Genomic DNA, 15958 nt, shown 5'->3' with positions numbered 1-15958 from the left:
GCAGCTGCCTACAGTGCATCAGAAGCAGGAAGTAGAGAGATGAATGCTCATGATTCAGGTTTTTATAAGTCTGAATAACTGAAAACTTGTTGCTGACATTGCAGGGCTCTGTTGCCAACAAATTCTATGTTCACAACGACATCTTCAGATACCAAGATGAGGTCTTTGGTGGCTTTGTCACCGAGCCTCAGGAGGGTAAGTGTGAAGCCATAGACACAGTTACTTGTGTGGAATTTGTGAATGGCATCAGGTTGACTTATGAGAATGTTTATTGTTACAATGTGTATTTTATGAATGAGTCTTATCAGCGTGGGATCTGCAGGTATTATCTTAGTTAATGTGAATGGTTAGTTTCTCCTGGGTCAGAAGCAGACCAGTTAGCCCGGCTCAGTGTAGGACACCATGCAGAAGGCCTGGCACACCCGTGCTGCTCTGAGTGCTAGTGTGCAGCCTCCTCACGGAACCCGTTTGTAGAATGGGCAGTCGAGGAGCTTGTCTTTTCTATGCAGGGAATGCCGTTCTAAAGCTTTGTGCTGGTGTAGATAACGGCTGGAAGAAAGGACATGGTGGAGTGTGCAGAGTAGTCTCTGTGTGTCCCACCCGGCTCTAAGTAGAGGCCTGTTAGGTCCACTCCTCCATCCTATAAGCTAGGTGACTGCTAACAAGGTGGGGTGGCCTGCTGCAGACGCACGTTGTGGTTTTTGCTTTTTTTTTTTTTTTTGTCACTTTATTGAGCCCGTTCCACAGTGTTCCTCACAAAAGCTGACATTTTCTTTCTGAGAAGGGATTTTTGCATCAGTCTTTGTTACTGTTAACTGAATCCCTGGGAAAGGGGGAGTTACTTTTGAGGGTATAGATTTGAGAGGTTCCCAGACCTACTGTTTTCCTCTGGGGTTTAGGCCACCCTGATGAGAACCATGTGACCACAGCAGTGGGCAAAGACTGAATTCACATGCCAGCTCGTTCTCTAGTCCCACAGTTTACTTGGCTGTATGAGTTCCTTCCGGGCTGGCCTTTGCAATAAACACAGGTGCTCTGTGGGTTGCTCTTCACTCCTTTTGTGTATTTGATTTTCTCAGCTAAGACAGATGGGAGGCTGAGGAGCCCAGTGCAGAGTAACCTTCCCTACCCATCCCAGAATTCAGAACAATTACAGATCCTACAAATGTCTCTCTTGTCGTGATAAAATACCCCAACTTTGGAAAGAAAGGGTTTATTTTGGCTCGCAGTTTAAGGGGGACAGGTTCGTCATGGTGGGGGAGGCATGGTGACAGGCTGATAGGGCATGTGGCAGGAGCAGGAAGCTGGCCCGTCACATTGCATCAACACACAGGAAGCAGAGAGCCTTTTCCTTTTAAAGAGTCTGTACTTAATGAAAATGCTGAATTTTTCCCTTTAAGTCTGTGCCTTGACTTTACCAAAGTGCCCTGCTTTCTTTCCTGTGTTTTTCTTTGTGTCTGTAGTAGAAACTGTAAATTAAGGAACTTGTGGGTTTAGAGTGATCGTAATTATTTTACATATTTTCCTCTTAGAATCTGAGGAAGAAGTAGAAGAACCTGAAGAAAGACAGCAGACACCTGAGGTGGTGCCTGATGATTCTGGAACTTTCTATGATCAGACTGTCAGGTAAGGGAACTTCTCTTCACGTGTCTAGACTTGCAACAAGAAGTTGCATTGTGTTGGAGCAGACGTGTCTTCTAAGGATTAATCTCAGGCAATGAAATGGGCAGGGGCTGGGTGTTTGTATCAGTGGGTAGAGGGATTGCCTAGTATACTCCAGATCCTGGGTTTGATTCTCAGCATTGCCTAAGTCGGGTGTGGAGAGATACCTGTAATCCTGCTGTTCCAGAGGCTGAGGTGAGAGGATTGCTGTGAATTTGAACATATCCTGGAGGGGCTGTGGAATGAGACTCTCCAGTGAGGAAAGCTATGGTAATTTTCTAGGAAAATGTTTTGTGTTATTTCTGACTAGATAGCAATATGCAACTTGTTTATTTTTATGGCATATACTGTGAAAACTGTTTAGATAATGTTTGAGTTGCTTTTGGTTCAGGTTACTAATTGTCGTGGAGATAGGAGCTCACTTTGTAGCTGAGGCTAGCCTGGAACTCTTAGGATCATCTGTCCTAGCCTTCTAGATGCTGGGCTTACAGGTGTGCACACAAGTATCAGAAGAATTTACTTAACTAGATGAATAAAATTTCAAACCCATAAGCTAACTAGTAATAATGAGAAGTTTCACAGCCCAGTACTATGGCTCAGAGAAGGCTGGGTGGCTCAGGATGACCTGTGTTTGATTCCTGAAACACCCATGATGGAAGGAGAGAACTCACTCCTGCAAGCTGTCCTCTGGCCTCCATGGGTATACCGGGATACATGTGTGCAGCCCTCCTCCCCATAAGTCAATGCAATAAAGATTGTTAAGGTTGTCCTGGGGGCTGGAGAGACTGCTCAGCTGCGATAAGAGCACTTGTGGCTCTTGCAGAAGACTTGAGTTTAGTTCCCACCACCCACATGGTGGCTTAGACACTCTTAACTCCAGTTTCAGGGGTTCTGATGTGTTCTTCTGGCCTCCAAAGGCCCTGGCATGGATGTGTATACACTCAGAAACATACATAGACATATAAAAAGTAATTTTTAAGTCAAGTTTTGGGTTACACCCTTTTTAAAAATTATTTTTTCATGACCTCAAACAATGAGTATAGTGTTGTTTTTGCTTTTTTTATTGTCCTGGTCCTAGGGCAGAAATGTTTTTAATGGGCCAAAATGTGTACTGTTGTCATGGATGTCCCATGTGTCAATACTCAGTGCTCAAAGCCCCTTTCAAACCTTTATCAAAGTATGGTCATACCTGTTCACTCTGGCTGAGTGAAGAATGTGTTTAACCACAGACCTACTGAGGTCCGGTGCCCAGAGGAAAAACATGGCCAGGGACAGTGTGTGTTGGCAACTGGTGTGGAAATGTAACCACTGTTTGGAGGTGTAACTGATGTCTTCTCTCCCAGAATTCCTTGTGGCCTTTTTTTAAAAAAAGATTTATCTATGTATTTTGTGTTTTGTCTACATGTATGTCTGTACACCAGAATAGGGCATCAGCTCACATTGTGAGCCGCTATGTGAATGCTGGGAATTGAACTCAGTGCCTTAGGGAAGAGCAGCCATCTAAGTCGTCTCTCCAGCCCCCTTGTGTGTTTTTATGGGAGCTGTTTTTTTGTGGCTAAAGGCATAGATAGTAACATTTGCTATCTTGGATTTTGAAGCTAACTGGCTTCACTAGCCTTGCTGTGCCTGAGCTAGGCCTCAGAGATCAGAGAGTTTGATCTTTCTCCATTCAATACAATGGTTCTTTGATCCATATAAATAAGCTAATTAATAGTAACTGAAGCACTTGACTCTGCTTTGATCCTTAAGATCGTATGTTCGTCAGAATTTAGCAAACAAGCTCTTGTCCTGAGACCTTTCTCTTATGTCATAGGTGGCTCCAAGTGTCTGGGTGGGTCATAGAGACAGGCTTATGTTTCTCAAATTCTCCCGTGACAGCAATGACTTGGAGGAGCATTTAGAGGAACCTGTTGTGGAGCCAGAACCGGAGCCGGAGCCGGAGCCAGAACCGGAACCTGTGCCTGACATCCAAGAGGACAAGCCTGAGCCTGCATTGGAGGAAGCTGCTCCGGAGGATGTGCAAAAGAGCACTTCCCCGGCCCCCGCAGATGTCGCCCCAGCACAGGAGGACTTAAGGGTATGGCTTGTGGCTTAGCACTGTGTTCCTGTGCTGAAGATCAGTCCCAGGGTGTCGGTAGATGTGCAGTGTCCTAGCGTTGGCCGCTCCAGAACTCTTTCTGTTTTGAGACTGATTCTCATGTCTCCTAGGCTGGCCTCAAATAATCCTCTGACCTCCATCTCCTGAGAACTGGGAATGTAGTTATGTCCCATCAGTCCTAACTTTGAAGACACTGGGGACTGAGCCACATCCTCACTCTCTGCTAATTTGTTTATTTATTTGTTTTGGTCTTTTGAGAAGGGTTTCTCTGTGTAGCCCTGGCTCTCCTGGAACTTGCTCTATAGACCAGGCTGGTGTTGAACTCAGAGAGAGATCCACCTGCTTCAGCCTTCCAAGGACTGTGATTAAACACCTGCACCTAGCCTTCAGCTAGTTTTTAAAATCTCTTTTTCTCAATCGTAATTACTTTGGTTGACTTTGAGCTGGTCTCACTGTATAGCCTTTCTTAGTCCCCTAAGTATTGGGATTATAGGGGGGTGTATTGGTATGCTTGACTGCTTCCAAGACAGTTTTGTAAGCTGTACTGTTTGTAAGCTGGCACATGCTTGTAGACTCTGCCTGTGATTGATGCAGAAAGGTGTATGTATGGGAAGCAGACATTAATGACTCTATGTTGCTCTGATGTGTCTTGTTCTTCCCTAGACGTTTTCTTGGGCATCTGTGACTAGTAAGAACCTTCCTCCCAGTGGGGCTGTTCCAGTGACAGGGACACCACCTCATGTGGTAAAAGTGCCGCCTTCACAGGTAAGGGTCTGAATCTAGGACTTGGGGTAACTTAACTGCTTTGGAAGGTTTAGAGAATGGGATCCTGGTATACAGGGAAGGGGGGAGGCTAGCAGGTGGTGGTGTCTTACTAGTGTGGTGAACTATGCAGTAGCTAGAGTAGCACTTGGCCAGAAAGCAGGGCCTTTTTTGGTTTGTATAAAGTTTTCTTTCTATGAATGTGGACACACAGGTCTGTGCATGCATATAGAGACCAGAGGCCAACACCAGATGTTGTTCCTCAGGAGCTGTGCACTTTGGTTTTTTGTTTTGTTTAGTTCTTGTTTTTGAGACAGGGTCTTTGTAGACCTGGGGCTCTTAGATTAGGTGAGGTTAGCTAGTCAGTGATCCTCAGGGAGCTACCTATCCTCCTTGGAGCCAGAATTGCTATTTTCTAGCTTAATAATTTTGTTTAAGAAAATCGACAAGGGGCGGGAGAGATGGCTCAGCTGTTAGGAACATTTACTGCTCCCCAATGGGGGATCAATTCCCAGCATCCACACAGTGGCTCCAGTCCTCAGGGATCCAGTGTATAGATGATGCATGTACTTTGCACAGAGATTCATACAGAAACACATAGTTAAAAAAATTATTCTTATTGTTTGGGTATGGTTATTTTGCCTGCAAGTATATTTGTGCATCATGTACCTATCTGCTGTCCTTGGAGGCCAGAAGAGGGCATAGTGATTCCCTGGGACTGCAGTTATAGTTATGAGCAACCAGGGGGTACTGGGAATCAAACTTTGGTTCTTAGTGCTCTTAACTCTGAACCATCTCTCCTGCCCTACATATATAATTTTTTTTAAGTTAAAAAAAAATGTGTGTGGGGGTAGGTGGCTGGATTATGGCTCAGTGGTTAAGAGCTCTTACTGCTCTTGCAGAGGATCTGGGTTCAATTTGCAGCACCTGAGTGGCTCACAACCATCTGTAACTCCAGTTCCAAGGGGTCCAGTGCTCTCTTTTGGCCTTTTCCAACCCAAGACATACGCATAGTGCATAGATGTGCATGCAAGCAAAAGCTCCTACACATAGGATGAGAAAGAAATAACAAGGCTGATGAGATGGCTTAGTGGATAAAGAAAGGCACCAAGTCTCACAGCCTGAGTTGGATATGTGGGACCTACTTGTGTGTGTATGGCATGTGCATAGCATGTCTGCACTTACACACAACACATGTAATTAAGTTTGTTTTAAAAGAAAATTAATATCAGATAAGCAAAGGGTAATTAGTAACCTTTTTTAGCCCCGTCCAGAATCTAAGCCTGAATCTCAGATTCCACCACAAAGGCCTCAGAGAGATCAGAGAGTTCGAGAGCAACGGATCAATATCCCTCCTCAGAGGGGACCCCGGCCAAGTAAGAGCTTTGGAGACTTGTCTAGCTGGTGGTTTGAGATGGGAACAACTTCTCTGGGTCTGCTTGGTGTGGTAGAATGACTTGGTTTGGGGCGGAGGGAAACTTGTTCATGAAGAGTCTCTGAGAGTCTGTTTTGTCTCTGAAGTCCGTGAGGCTGGTGAAGCAGGAGATGTGGAGCCTCGGAGGATGGTGAGGCACCCTGACAGTCACCAGCTCTTCATTGGGAACCTGCCACATGAGGTTGACAAGTCGGAACTGAAGGACTTTTTCCAAAGTAGGTGCTGAGTCTCCGTGTCCTGACTTCCTAAGCAGCCTCACATAGTGGAGGCACAGGTGTAGTGTCAGCTCTTCTAGTGGCAAGGAGCAGAGACTTAATGATCTGTTTAGTCCAGTGCTTGAGTGAACCTTCACTTCCACAAACATGAGTTTCACTCCAAAATAACGGATGTCATAACTGCCACTTCCCTAGAGCGTGACATCAAGTGGAAAATTCTACCCTGACCTCAGTATCATGAGATGTAGGCATACTACAGTGTTGTATAAAACTCTTTACAGGGCATGTAAGGATCATGTGAGACATAATGCACTTGGGTCCTCTCTCCAAGATCTAAAATTCACAAAGCCCATAGCCTGAAACACTTAGATCTTGGTTATGAGCATTCATCTGAGGGGCATTTGAATTCTTTGCATTTTAGTGTGACATCTTTGAAATCAAGTGTGCATTTTCGATTCATAGCACATCTTTGTTTGATGTGAAACCGAGTGCTGGGTAAGCTGGGTGTCTGCAGAGAAGTCATGAGCTCTTTGCACTTACAGATTATGGGAACGTGGTGGAGTTGCGCATTAACAGTGGTGGGAAGTTACCCAACTTCGGTTTTGTTGTGTTTGATGATTCTGAGCCTGTTCAGAAGGTCCTTAACAACAGGGTAAGCAACTTTGCATCTCTGTGTGTGTTTTGTCTGCATTGATATATGTGTGCCAGGTGTGTGCAGTGCCCTCATAAGTAAGAAAAGTGGGGGAACATCCCCTGGAACTGGAGTTACCGTTTTATTTATTTATTTATTTTCTTATTTTCGAGACAGGATTTCTCTGTGTAGTTTTGGTGCCTTTCCTGGATCTTGCTCTGTAGACCAGGCTGGCCTCGAACTCAGAGAGATCCACCTGGCTCCGCCTCCCGAGTGCTGGGATTAAAGGCGTGCTCCACCGCCTCCTGTTGGTGAAACTGGAGTTATCTATTTTGATAACTTCAATTGTACTGGCAGATGACTCTTGAGGTGCTCTCGACTTTCTCTCCATGTTGCTGTGCGGGTGAAGGTTCTGCACTCACTTCATAGTCTGTTTTTTTTTTTCCTCTTTTTGTGGGTTCAACACTAGCTCACTGAGTATCACTTTCCATCCAAGAGGCCCTGTTCACATTCTTCTTCAGGTGCCTTACTTTCTTATCGTTGAGCTGTTTTATTTAAGTCAGTTTCATGATGTTTTTACTTGAGGTACCGTATTCTGCCCAGTAACCCCAAAGCTGACGAGGCATCTTTTTTTTGGTTTTTGGAGACAGGGTTTCTCTGTGCAGCTTTGCACTTTTCCTGGATCTAGTTCTGTAGACCAGGCTGGCCTCGAACTCACAGAGATCCGCCTGGCTCTGCCTCCTGAGTGTTGGGATTAAAGGCGTGCGCCACCACGGCCCAACCTGAGGAGGCATCTTTATGTCATTGTTTACCTGAAATTTGCTTTAGTTACTAGTGAGTTACTTGTGTTTCAGGGCTGTTCAATTTGCCACTCTTCTACTCCCCACATAAGCACGTAACTGGTAACAGGGAGTTCACCAGAGAAGCAGGTTTGTGAGCTGGTGGAAGCTGCTTCTCCTGAGGGAGGCTTTGTTCCCTTTCCCAGTCAGGAGCTGGTCTCAGTGTCTGCTTTCCTTGTTCCTCACAGCCCATCATGTTCCGAGGTGCGGTCCGTCTGAACGTGGAAGAGAAGAAGACCCGTGCTGCCAGGGAAGGAGACCGCAGGGATAACCGCCTTCGGGGACCCGGAGGCCCCCGTGGTGGCCCGAGTGGTGGGATGAGAGGCCCTCCCCGAGGAGGCATGGTGCAGAAACCAGGCTTTGGTGTGGGCAGGGGGATTACAACTCCAAGGCAGTGAATTGCTTGGCCCAGATCTCCACACAGCACACAGCCCTGGCTCCTGAAGAATGGTGAATTCCTTCAACCAGCCTTTGGTGTCTCAGAGTAGTCTATTATAAACTGCTCGAGTTTGTACAATTTTCATTTCGCTTGTGTTCATGGTGTGTGCCCCTCCACTCCCCCTTTCCTCCCTGACCTTTTAGTCCTTCACTTCCAGTTTTCCGGAACGCTACTTTAGGAGGAGTAGGTTTTTAAGGAAGAGGGGAGGCTCGCCTTCCTGCCCACACCGCAGATACAGACTGGAGTTTAACAGCCGTTCCCCAAGGAGCGCGTCTCGCTTTTCACTGACAGTGGATGTTTCATCTGTTGGGAGACACAGGATTTGATAAACATTTTGGAAGCAGGAAAATCCATATTACCTGTCGAGAGTCACGACTCCTTTCTGGTGTGGAAAAATTGCCTTTTGGCAACTGCCGCTGGGTCCCTGCTGGTGTGGCTAACTGAATAAAAGGTGTTTCCAGAACTTTGTTCTTTTGACATGTGATTACCAAACAGTTCTAAACCTGTTTTTACCATTGGATTTTAAATTGTGACGTAGCCTGTCAATGTCTAGAATGCAGCTAAGGATTTTTTTGTTGAACTGTTAGGTTTTTTTTTGTTTTTTTTTTTTTTTTTGAGGTAGAGTTTTTCATGTTTTATTTGTATTTGTAAAAAAAAAAAGAAAGAAAAGAAAAAAAAAAAAAGGACAAAAAATCCCCATGAGAAAACAAACCCCCAATCTGATAACAAAACCAAGCAAAACTGTGCCTTCTATTTATCTTTGATTCTGGTCCTGACAATTGTTTAAAGAAAAGTAATAAAGATTCTAGATTTGTGTTCAGATTCAGAGTATGTGGGGGAACTGTAGAATTTTTTTTTTTTTGATCACGTGTATGTGTTGTGTTAACATTGTTCTGCCTTATCCTGAAATCACGCCTCAGACTGGACCGCTTTTGAGGAAGGTGCTTCTGTGAGGCCTCTGACCTCAGTGGCTGATGGCCACGTTCTACTCTGCTGTCTATCTGGGTTCCTTAGGGGCCCGTCAGAAGGATTTGGCTTGAATCTTGGACTTGGCTAATGTGCTCCAGGGTCTGCATATTTTTTTTTTTTTCTTTAAATCATAGCCATATGGTAAATTTTCTATTTTGTTACGGTTCTCTTTTACTGATGGACATGCAGTGGGTGTTTCTTGGAAAAGGCCAATTTTTATTAAAATATTTCTGGAAGAAAACTTCATCTGGCAATGTAGACTGCTAAAACTCACTTCACAGTGTTGTGTTGAGTGTTGTGTGTGAGATGGGTGAAGGTTTTGTTTACACAGCTTCAGTGTGTGGGTAACCAGATTGTCAAATCTAACTTTTCCTAATGTTTTTTTTGTGTGTGTATGTATGGGGGGTGTATTCACACATGGGTGTACCACAGCGTACTTGTGGATATCCGAGGACAAATTGTGTGCAGTCCTTATATTCCACCCTGTTTCAGACAGTCTGTCCTTTTTCTTGCATAGGCCAGGCTAACTGGCCCATAGCTACAAGTTCCCAGGGATCCTCTCATCTTGCTGTAAGCACAGGGACTGCAGACATAAGCCGTGTCTGGCTTTTCTGTGGGTTCTGGGGATTAATCAAGTCTTTAGACTTGCACATAGCACGTCTGCCAGTCATCTCCCTAGCCCTCTCATGTTCGTTTGGAGAACTGTCATGGATGGGTAAGTGTTACAGTTTTGTTGTTTGAAAGGGTAGTTTGGGTGAAAATGATGAAGTTATCGGTCTGGTCTCAGTACCTCACAGATCTGAATATTGGCAGCATCTACACATGAGGCAGCCTAGTCACATGACTGTTTTAGGGTTAGTTTAAATATTTTCATTTGTTTTAGGCCAGTGATTATAGGATAAAGTGTTCAGCATGTACTACTACAGAAGTAGATCACGTAAAGATTTTGGTGACAAGAAAGACAACAGCCACGTGTGGTGGCACATGAATTTAATCCCAGTACTCAGGAGGCAGAAGCGTGTAGATCTGTGTGAGGCTAACCTGGTTTATGAAGCAATTTCCAGTCTGGCCAAGGCTGCATAGTGTGACGTCAAAAATCAAAACAAAAAGGCAGCCAAAGGAAAAAAGGTATCCTAGATTACTTCTGAAAAAAAAAAATTGAGGCGGTGCACTTTGGCATAGGCCTGTAGTCTCAGATACTAGAGAGCCCCAGGCACAGGGAAATTTCAAGTTCAAGGCCAGTCTGACCTATGTAATACGGTCTCTCTAAGTTTCAGTAACTCAGGTAAATCTAAAAATGATTTTCACAATTGTACTAAGTCAGATGGAAGTTCTTCCTCGCCAGGAGTACTAACCTACTGAGGCGATTGACATTTGACAGTACAAGGTGAGGAGGTGTCTTGGGATCAGCACTGCCCCTCATATTCTCTGTGGGTCAAGGGTGATCAGGATTGATCTGAGAAATAAAACAGTTTCCTGTGGGTACATGGAATGGTGGTGGGATCGGGAGATAAAAGTCCCGTCTCTTTGGCCTCAGATAAGTGGGAAGTGTAGATCTCCATGACCTCTCTGTATTGCGTGGGTGCATGTGTGCATGTGTATAGGGATGTAGCAGTATGCCTGAATTGCTTGTGACTAGCCCCACTTCGCAGCGGTGGGATTGGGATGGGGATGTGCTTTGAAAGTGCATGGGCCTGATGGGACTTGGCAGCACAGTTTACATTGCTGAGAATCTGGATGTCAGTACTGACACCACTCAAATCCTAAATCTCAGTGCTTAGAGGCAGGTAGATGTTTATGGCCACGTAGAAAGCACAGGGTTTTTCTGTATGTATGAGGCTGACTCTTACAGCCTCAGATCAAATTAAGATTTGATCTGTAGGGATGACTCTGGATAGTTCTTTGTTATTGAGTGGGGTCTTAACCTGGACCTGTGATGGATTTTTTTATTTATGTGTACATGTGTGTATGTTTGTGTGAATGTTGGCTATGTGTGTGCAGGTGACTTAGGAGGCCAGGTGATGTTGATGACTCGCTGGAGCTGGAGTTACAGGTAAGTGAGCCTTCCTACATAGGTGCTGGGAACCGAACCCATGTCCTGGAAGAGCAGCAAAATGCTCTTAGCCACTGGGCATCTCTCCAGCCCTGAATCTTTGTCAGACATAAGTAAATCTTAAACAAAACTGTTTTATTTGTTTTCATGGTGAGATGGTACTGCCATGTTCTTCGATCTCATCTGCTGCTCTGGAGCAGTGGGAATTGGATAGTTAAAATACAGGCCTGTGGCACATACTTGTAATCCTGGTGTTCAGGAGGCTGAGGTGAGAGGATTGTGAGTTCAAAACCAACCTCAATTACAAACCATGAGCCTGTCTCAAAGACAATGCAGCAAGAAACAAGTGAACTCACTTAATTTTCATATCCACCCTGTGGAACAAGGGGAAGATATGGCATGAAGCAGTTGAGTGAGCAGGGCTTCCAGGAGCAGGTGGGGTTCTAGGCAGCACCTATTGTGTTGAACCAGGAGCCCGCGTCCAGCGAGTGCCTGTGAACCAGGTATTCCTAGAGTGGGATCGCCACTGCACAGACCTGAGTTGCTGTAACATTCAGAACACAGTAGCGCCCCTGTTCCTTTAGGAAAGTAAACTCATCGATTGCTTATAGAACTGGTGTTCTGCCCCCACTCCCCTTAGAGATGGATGCATTTACTGTCTTAGCAAGCTGTTTTTTTGTAAGAAGGGCGGGGGAAGGGTACAGGTGTGTGTGTGTGTGTGTGTGTGTGTGTGTGTATGTGTGTGTGTGTAAGCCAGAGGCCAGAGGAGATAGCCTTGAGTGTTCCCCAGGAGTCATCCACTTTTTTTTTTTGAGATGGCCTCACTACGTAGCTGTAGTTGTTCTGGAACTTGCCTCCTCTTTAACTCACAGAGATCCACCTCCTTCTGCCTGTCAGATGTTGGGCCTGTGGCACACACTTGCAATCCTGGTGCTCAGGAGGCTGAGTAGGTGTACTGGGAGGCACCTACGTTGACGTTCCTAAGTGATGCCTGAGTCTGTGATTGGAGTCAGTGAGGTGTGCAAGCCCGTATCAGGCTCTCCTTGTTCTTTGAAATAAGGCTTTCTCACTGGGACCTGTTGCTCTCGTTAGGCTAGGTAGCTGGCCAGTGAGCTCAGGGCGTCCACCTGTCTGCCTCCCCAGTGCAGGATTACAAGTGTGTCTCCCGACACCCAGCTTTTATGTTCTGCAGACTGAACTCAGGTCCTCAGGCTTGTGCGGCAGGCATTTTACAGAATGAACAGTTTCTCCAGCCTTGCTAATGTGATGCTTTAAGAGCTGAAACTCACCTGCCATTTTCTCTGAGGTCTTTCAGCATTCTGTATCTGGTGTGTTGGTGCTTTTAGTCCCCAGGGGCAGTGTTTGGGGCGGAAGCACTGCCCTGTCGCCTTCCTGCCAGGCTATATGAGCCACGTTATGTATCAATGGCCTGTTCTTTTTCACACGATTCACTCGTGAGGCGAGGCTCCAGCTCGTGGAATGACAAGAGTCCCCATGGTATTCCTGGACATGCTAAGCCCATAGCTTCCCGTGCCTTCTCTTCCCCAAACATGGGCATGTGCCCCCAGCCCCATCTCTGTTTCTTACCAGTTTTTGTCAAGACCCAGTTCACTGTTAGAATTGTAAGTGAACAAATTCACCTCCCTTTCATTTTGTTTTGTCCCTATTTGAAGTTCTGTCCCATTCATTGTCATAAGTAGTGTCTTCCTGGAGGACTCTTTCTCATGGTTCAGCCTAGAGTTGGAATTAGCTTTTTACCACTGTTAAGTTCTTAGGGAACTGAGAACAGATGCTTAATTTCTGTATCCCACAGGGAGGCACCTACCTTGAAGTCCCTAAGTGATGACTGAGTCAGTGACTGGAGATAGATAGCCTTCCATCAATTTCAGATTGTGTGACATTTCAGTACAGGAAATTCTTGGAAGACTGGGGGGTGGAAGTAGGGGGTCTATTAAGGAAGCCTGTGGTCTGAGTATTCTTCCTGGATGTCCTTAGTCCATTGTAGGCATTGTCCCTGCAGGACAACTGATTTCTCACAAACTCGCTACCCATGCTCCACCCTGCTCGAAGGGACCAGTCAGTTTCCCTCCATTCCTCCCTGCATCCAGTCTTCAGAAAAGTCCCATCATGCTACCTCAACAGACTTGACACCACACTCCTCCCACCCCATGACGTCACTGGTCTCCGCTCATCATTAGATTAATCTTTCTGAACCAGCCCTGGCCTTGTAGCCCACATGTGTTTTTTTCTCTCTCTCACCACCCCCATAGACTGTAAGCTCTTTGTGGCAGGATCTGTGAGTGAGTCACCTTCGTTAACCCCCAGTGGTACCTACCAATAAATATTGACTAAACAAATGAGTTCTCACTTCTCACTATGAAGTCCTTCTAGTGAAATGCTTCCCAGGTTGTACACAGGTTTTTCTCTGGGGGTAACTGTAGGATTTCAGAAGTTCTCACAAGATTGGCGAAGTCTAACAATTAGGAGTTAATCACAGAAAATTTCAGAAAACTTTAATTTTTTTTCATTAGAATTGGCATGGATATGTGTCTATGGATGGCTCAATAAATATACTTCTATATACAGCACAGAAATTTTACATTCCATCTTTAAATTGCAGAAATAGATTTTTTTTACAAGCTAAAAAGACCCGAACCAAAACAAAACAAAAATAACAAAAACAAACCCTGCCATAACTTTAATGACTTCATGCAAAAAAGGGAAGGGGCCAGAGAGAATTGCCTGTTCAAGGTTGAATGGTCAATGAGACGTAAAAATAGTACATTAAGGAAGCGGTTGCTTAGCACGCTGCTTAAGGTGGGAGCCAGACAGATCCTTAACTGCAGCTTTAAGGCCATACCTAGTTTATACATATGTACAAAGAAGTTTCCATAGAAAACACATGGTCACATTCTCTTCTGGGAAAGGATGAGGAACTTCCGTGAGAGTAATTCAGACCCAATTTTCCAGGTCAATTCATCAGAGATGTCCCCGGACTGCTACTCAGCAATCTGCTTTGGCTATGTGGCTTGTGGAAACCTCTCCCATTGTGGTGATAAAGTACTTTACAGCTCAGCCCACAGTGCCCAGCTAAGCACGACTCTTGCATCCTTTGGACTTAGACAATTGTAGGCATCTTACCTCTAATGGACCCCACATCCACACTGGCACTGTGATAGGAAGGATGGCAGGATGCCCTTGTAGGGTTGAAATGCCCAGGGAGTCTTAACTTCCAGGGAGCATTTCCTACCTGTTTTAAGGGGCTGACTTTTGTCCCTTGTGATTTGTGACACATTTCAGTTGGAAGCTAACTTTACTGGGGAGGGAAAAAGGAAATATAAAGTTACCCAAAGAGCCATCTGTTCTGTCTCAGAACCAAGCCAGAGAACTTTGAAGACAGGTTAGCTTTGTGCAAACACCTAGATGGATGAACTAGAGATGACAAAGGGTAGTCCTTTGGAGGTGACTCTCAGGTCATTCGCTTTGGCAAGGTTTGGGTGAGACTGGGGTGGCACATTGCTCCCATCGGCAGAAGCTAGCTCATTTCAAATGAGTGAATTACATCTGAGGTTCAGGTGAGAATGGAGAGCTTACCAAGTCTGGGAGAAACAAGGCAAATGCAGCAATCACTCCAGGCTTGTAACCACCCAGGCATGTCGAAAGCCGGTCCAGTCTGGTTTGGCAGCCCCGTGGCTTGTTTGAACAGTCACTTCATTTTTACTAGTACCAGCCTTTGAGTAGCACTGTCAAGGACTTGCGTGGATCCCAACAGGACTATCACGAGGTTGATCCTGACAGTAACAAGAGGGCTTCAAATGACTTCCGGTCTTGTCTTGGCCACTTGGTTTTTGAGACAGGGTCCTGCTGCTTAGCTCGGGCAGGACTGGAACTCACTGTGTAGCTCAGGGTTAGGTCTTTCTGATTCTACCGCCTGTGTCCTGGGATTGTAGTCATGCACCACCACAACTGGCTGTCTTGGTCACTTTGTTTATTAGAAGACATGTATTTTATCCAGTTTTTCAAGTTTTTTTTTTTTTTTTTTTTTTTTTAGGCTGCTGCAGTCCCTGCTATGCCAATCTTTTGTAAGCTTAACTCGGGTTGATTAAAAAAAAAAAAATGCGAACATACTCCTCACCTCTTTGTTGTCCGTAGTATACACATCAGCATGCAGTAGGCATTGCATGGGTCCAGTATGAGAAAGAAGGAAGATGAGCCCCTTTGGAGCCCAGCTCGTTCATCTCATTTTAACTTGGTGGCGATATTATTATCATGGCTCCAGCGTTGAAAGATGAAATCGTTATGACATGAAATTGGATGGGTTTAAAATGTGCAATTTATCTCATCCAACACTTCAGCTTCATCGATACCATTCTGGCTAAATTAGCGTGCTGAGAGCACAATGTCTTTTAATATGAGGTAGAAATGCATCTAACATGGAGAACGTTAACCTACCCAACTGCTTGCGTGATCACCCTCCCTTTCAAGCTAAGACTTAGGGACAATCTTTTACAGAGGGAGATACTATAAGCCATCCCCCCAAAATACCCCTCCTAAGTTTGCCAGGGGAAGGAAGGCAAGTTCCTGAGGGGGGGGGGGAAACCCTGTCCTTTTGTGCATTTGCACCTGCAGTGGCATGAACAGCATCTGGTTCCTGTCTGTATTTTCTCCTCCATACCGCTTCTTCCTTGTCTGACCGTGTGCCTGGAATAATTCTTCTCTAGGTTGGGAAATGATTTTTAGATGCGGCTAAGGATGAAAACAACACGTCAGACTTCTTTTCCACCAGGGCTGCTCTTCAGTGAGATCAACAACAAGGTGATGTCTGGCTCACAAACTCAGCTCTAGAAACGCCTTC

At 45.3% G+C, this 15958-nt stretch overlaps 1 protein-coding gene across 2 annotated transcripts in view; it reads left to right on the top strand.

Moving 5' to 3' along the window:
• The window catches only part of G3bp1 (G3BP stress granule assembly factor 1), a 38531-nt gene extending 22835 nt beyond the window's left edge, over positions 1 to 15696 (top strand). For both annotated transcript variants that reach the window (XM_052757641.1, XM_052757642.1), the window contains exons 5-12: positions 105 to 195; positions 1533 to 1626; positions 3541 to 3739; positions 4424 to 4525; positions 5787 to 5898; positions 6044 to 6172; positions 6715 to 6824; positions 7831 to 15696. In XM_052757641.1, the coding sequence (XP_052613601.1) occupies positions 105 to 195; positions 1533 to 1626; positions 3541 to 3739; positions 4424 to 4525; positions 5787 to 5898; positions 6044 to 6172; positions 6715 to 6824; positions 7831 to 8040 (1047 nt within the window). In that variant the 3' untranslated portion in view covers positions 8041 to 15696. The remainder of the gene's footprint in view (positions 1 to 104; positions 196 to 1532; positions 1627 to 3540; positions 3740 to 4423; positions 4526 to 5786; positions 5899 to 6043; positions 6173 to 6714; positions 6825 to 7830) is intronic.
• Positions 15697 to 15958: the final 262 nt, after the last annotated feature.

Source organism: Peromyscus californicus, unplaced genomic scaffold (assembly GCF_007827085.1).
Source record: "Peromyscus californicus insignis strain IS unplaced genomic scaffold, ASM782708v3 Scaffold_3__1_contigs__length_106647218, whole genome shotgun sequence".
Classification (NCBI taxonomy): domain Eukaryota; kingdom Metazoa; phylum Chordata; class Mammalia; order Rodentia; family Cricetidae; genus Peromyscus; species Peromyscus californicus.
Note: the sequence above shows the minus strand (reverse complement) of the source record. Positions and strands in the feature narration are given on the sequence as shown.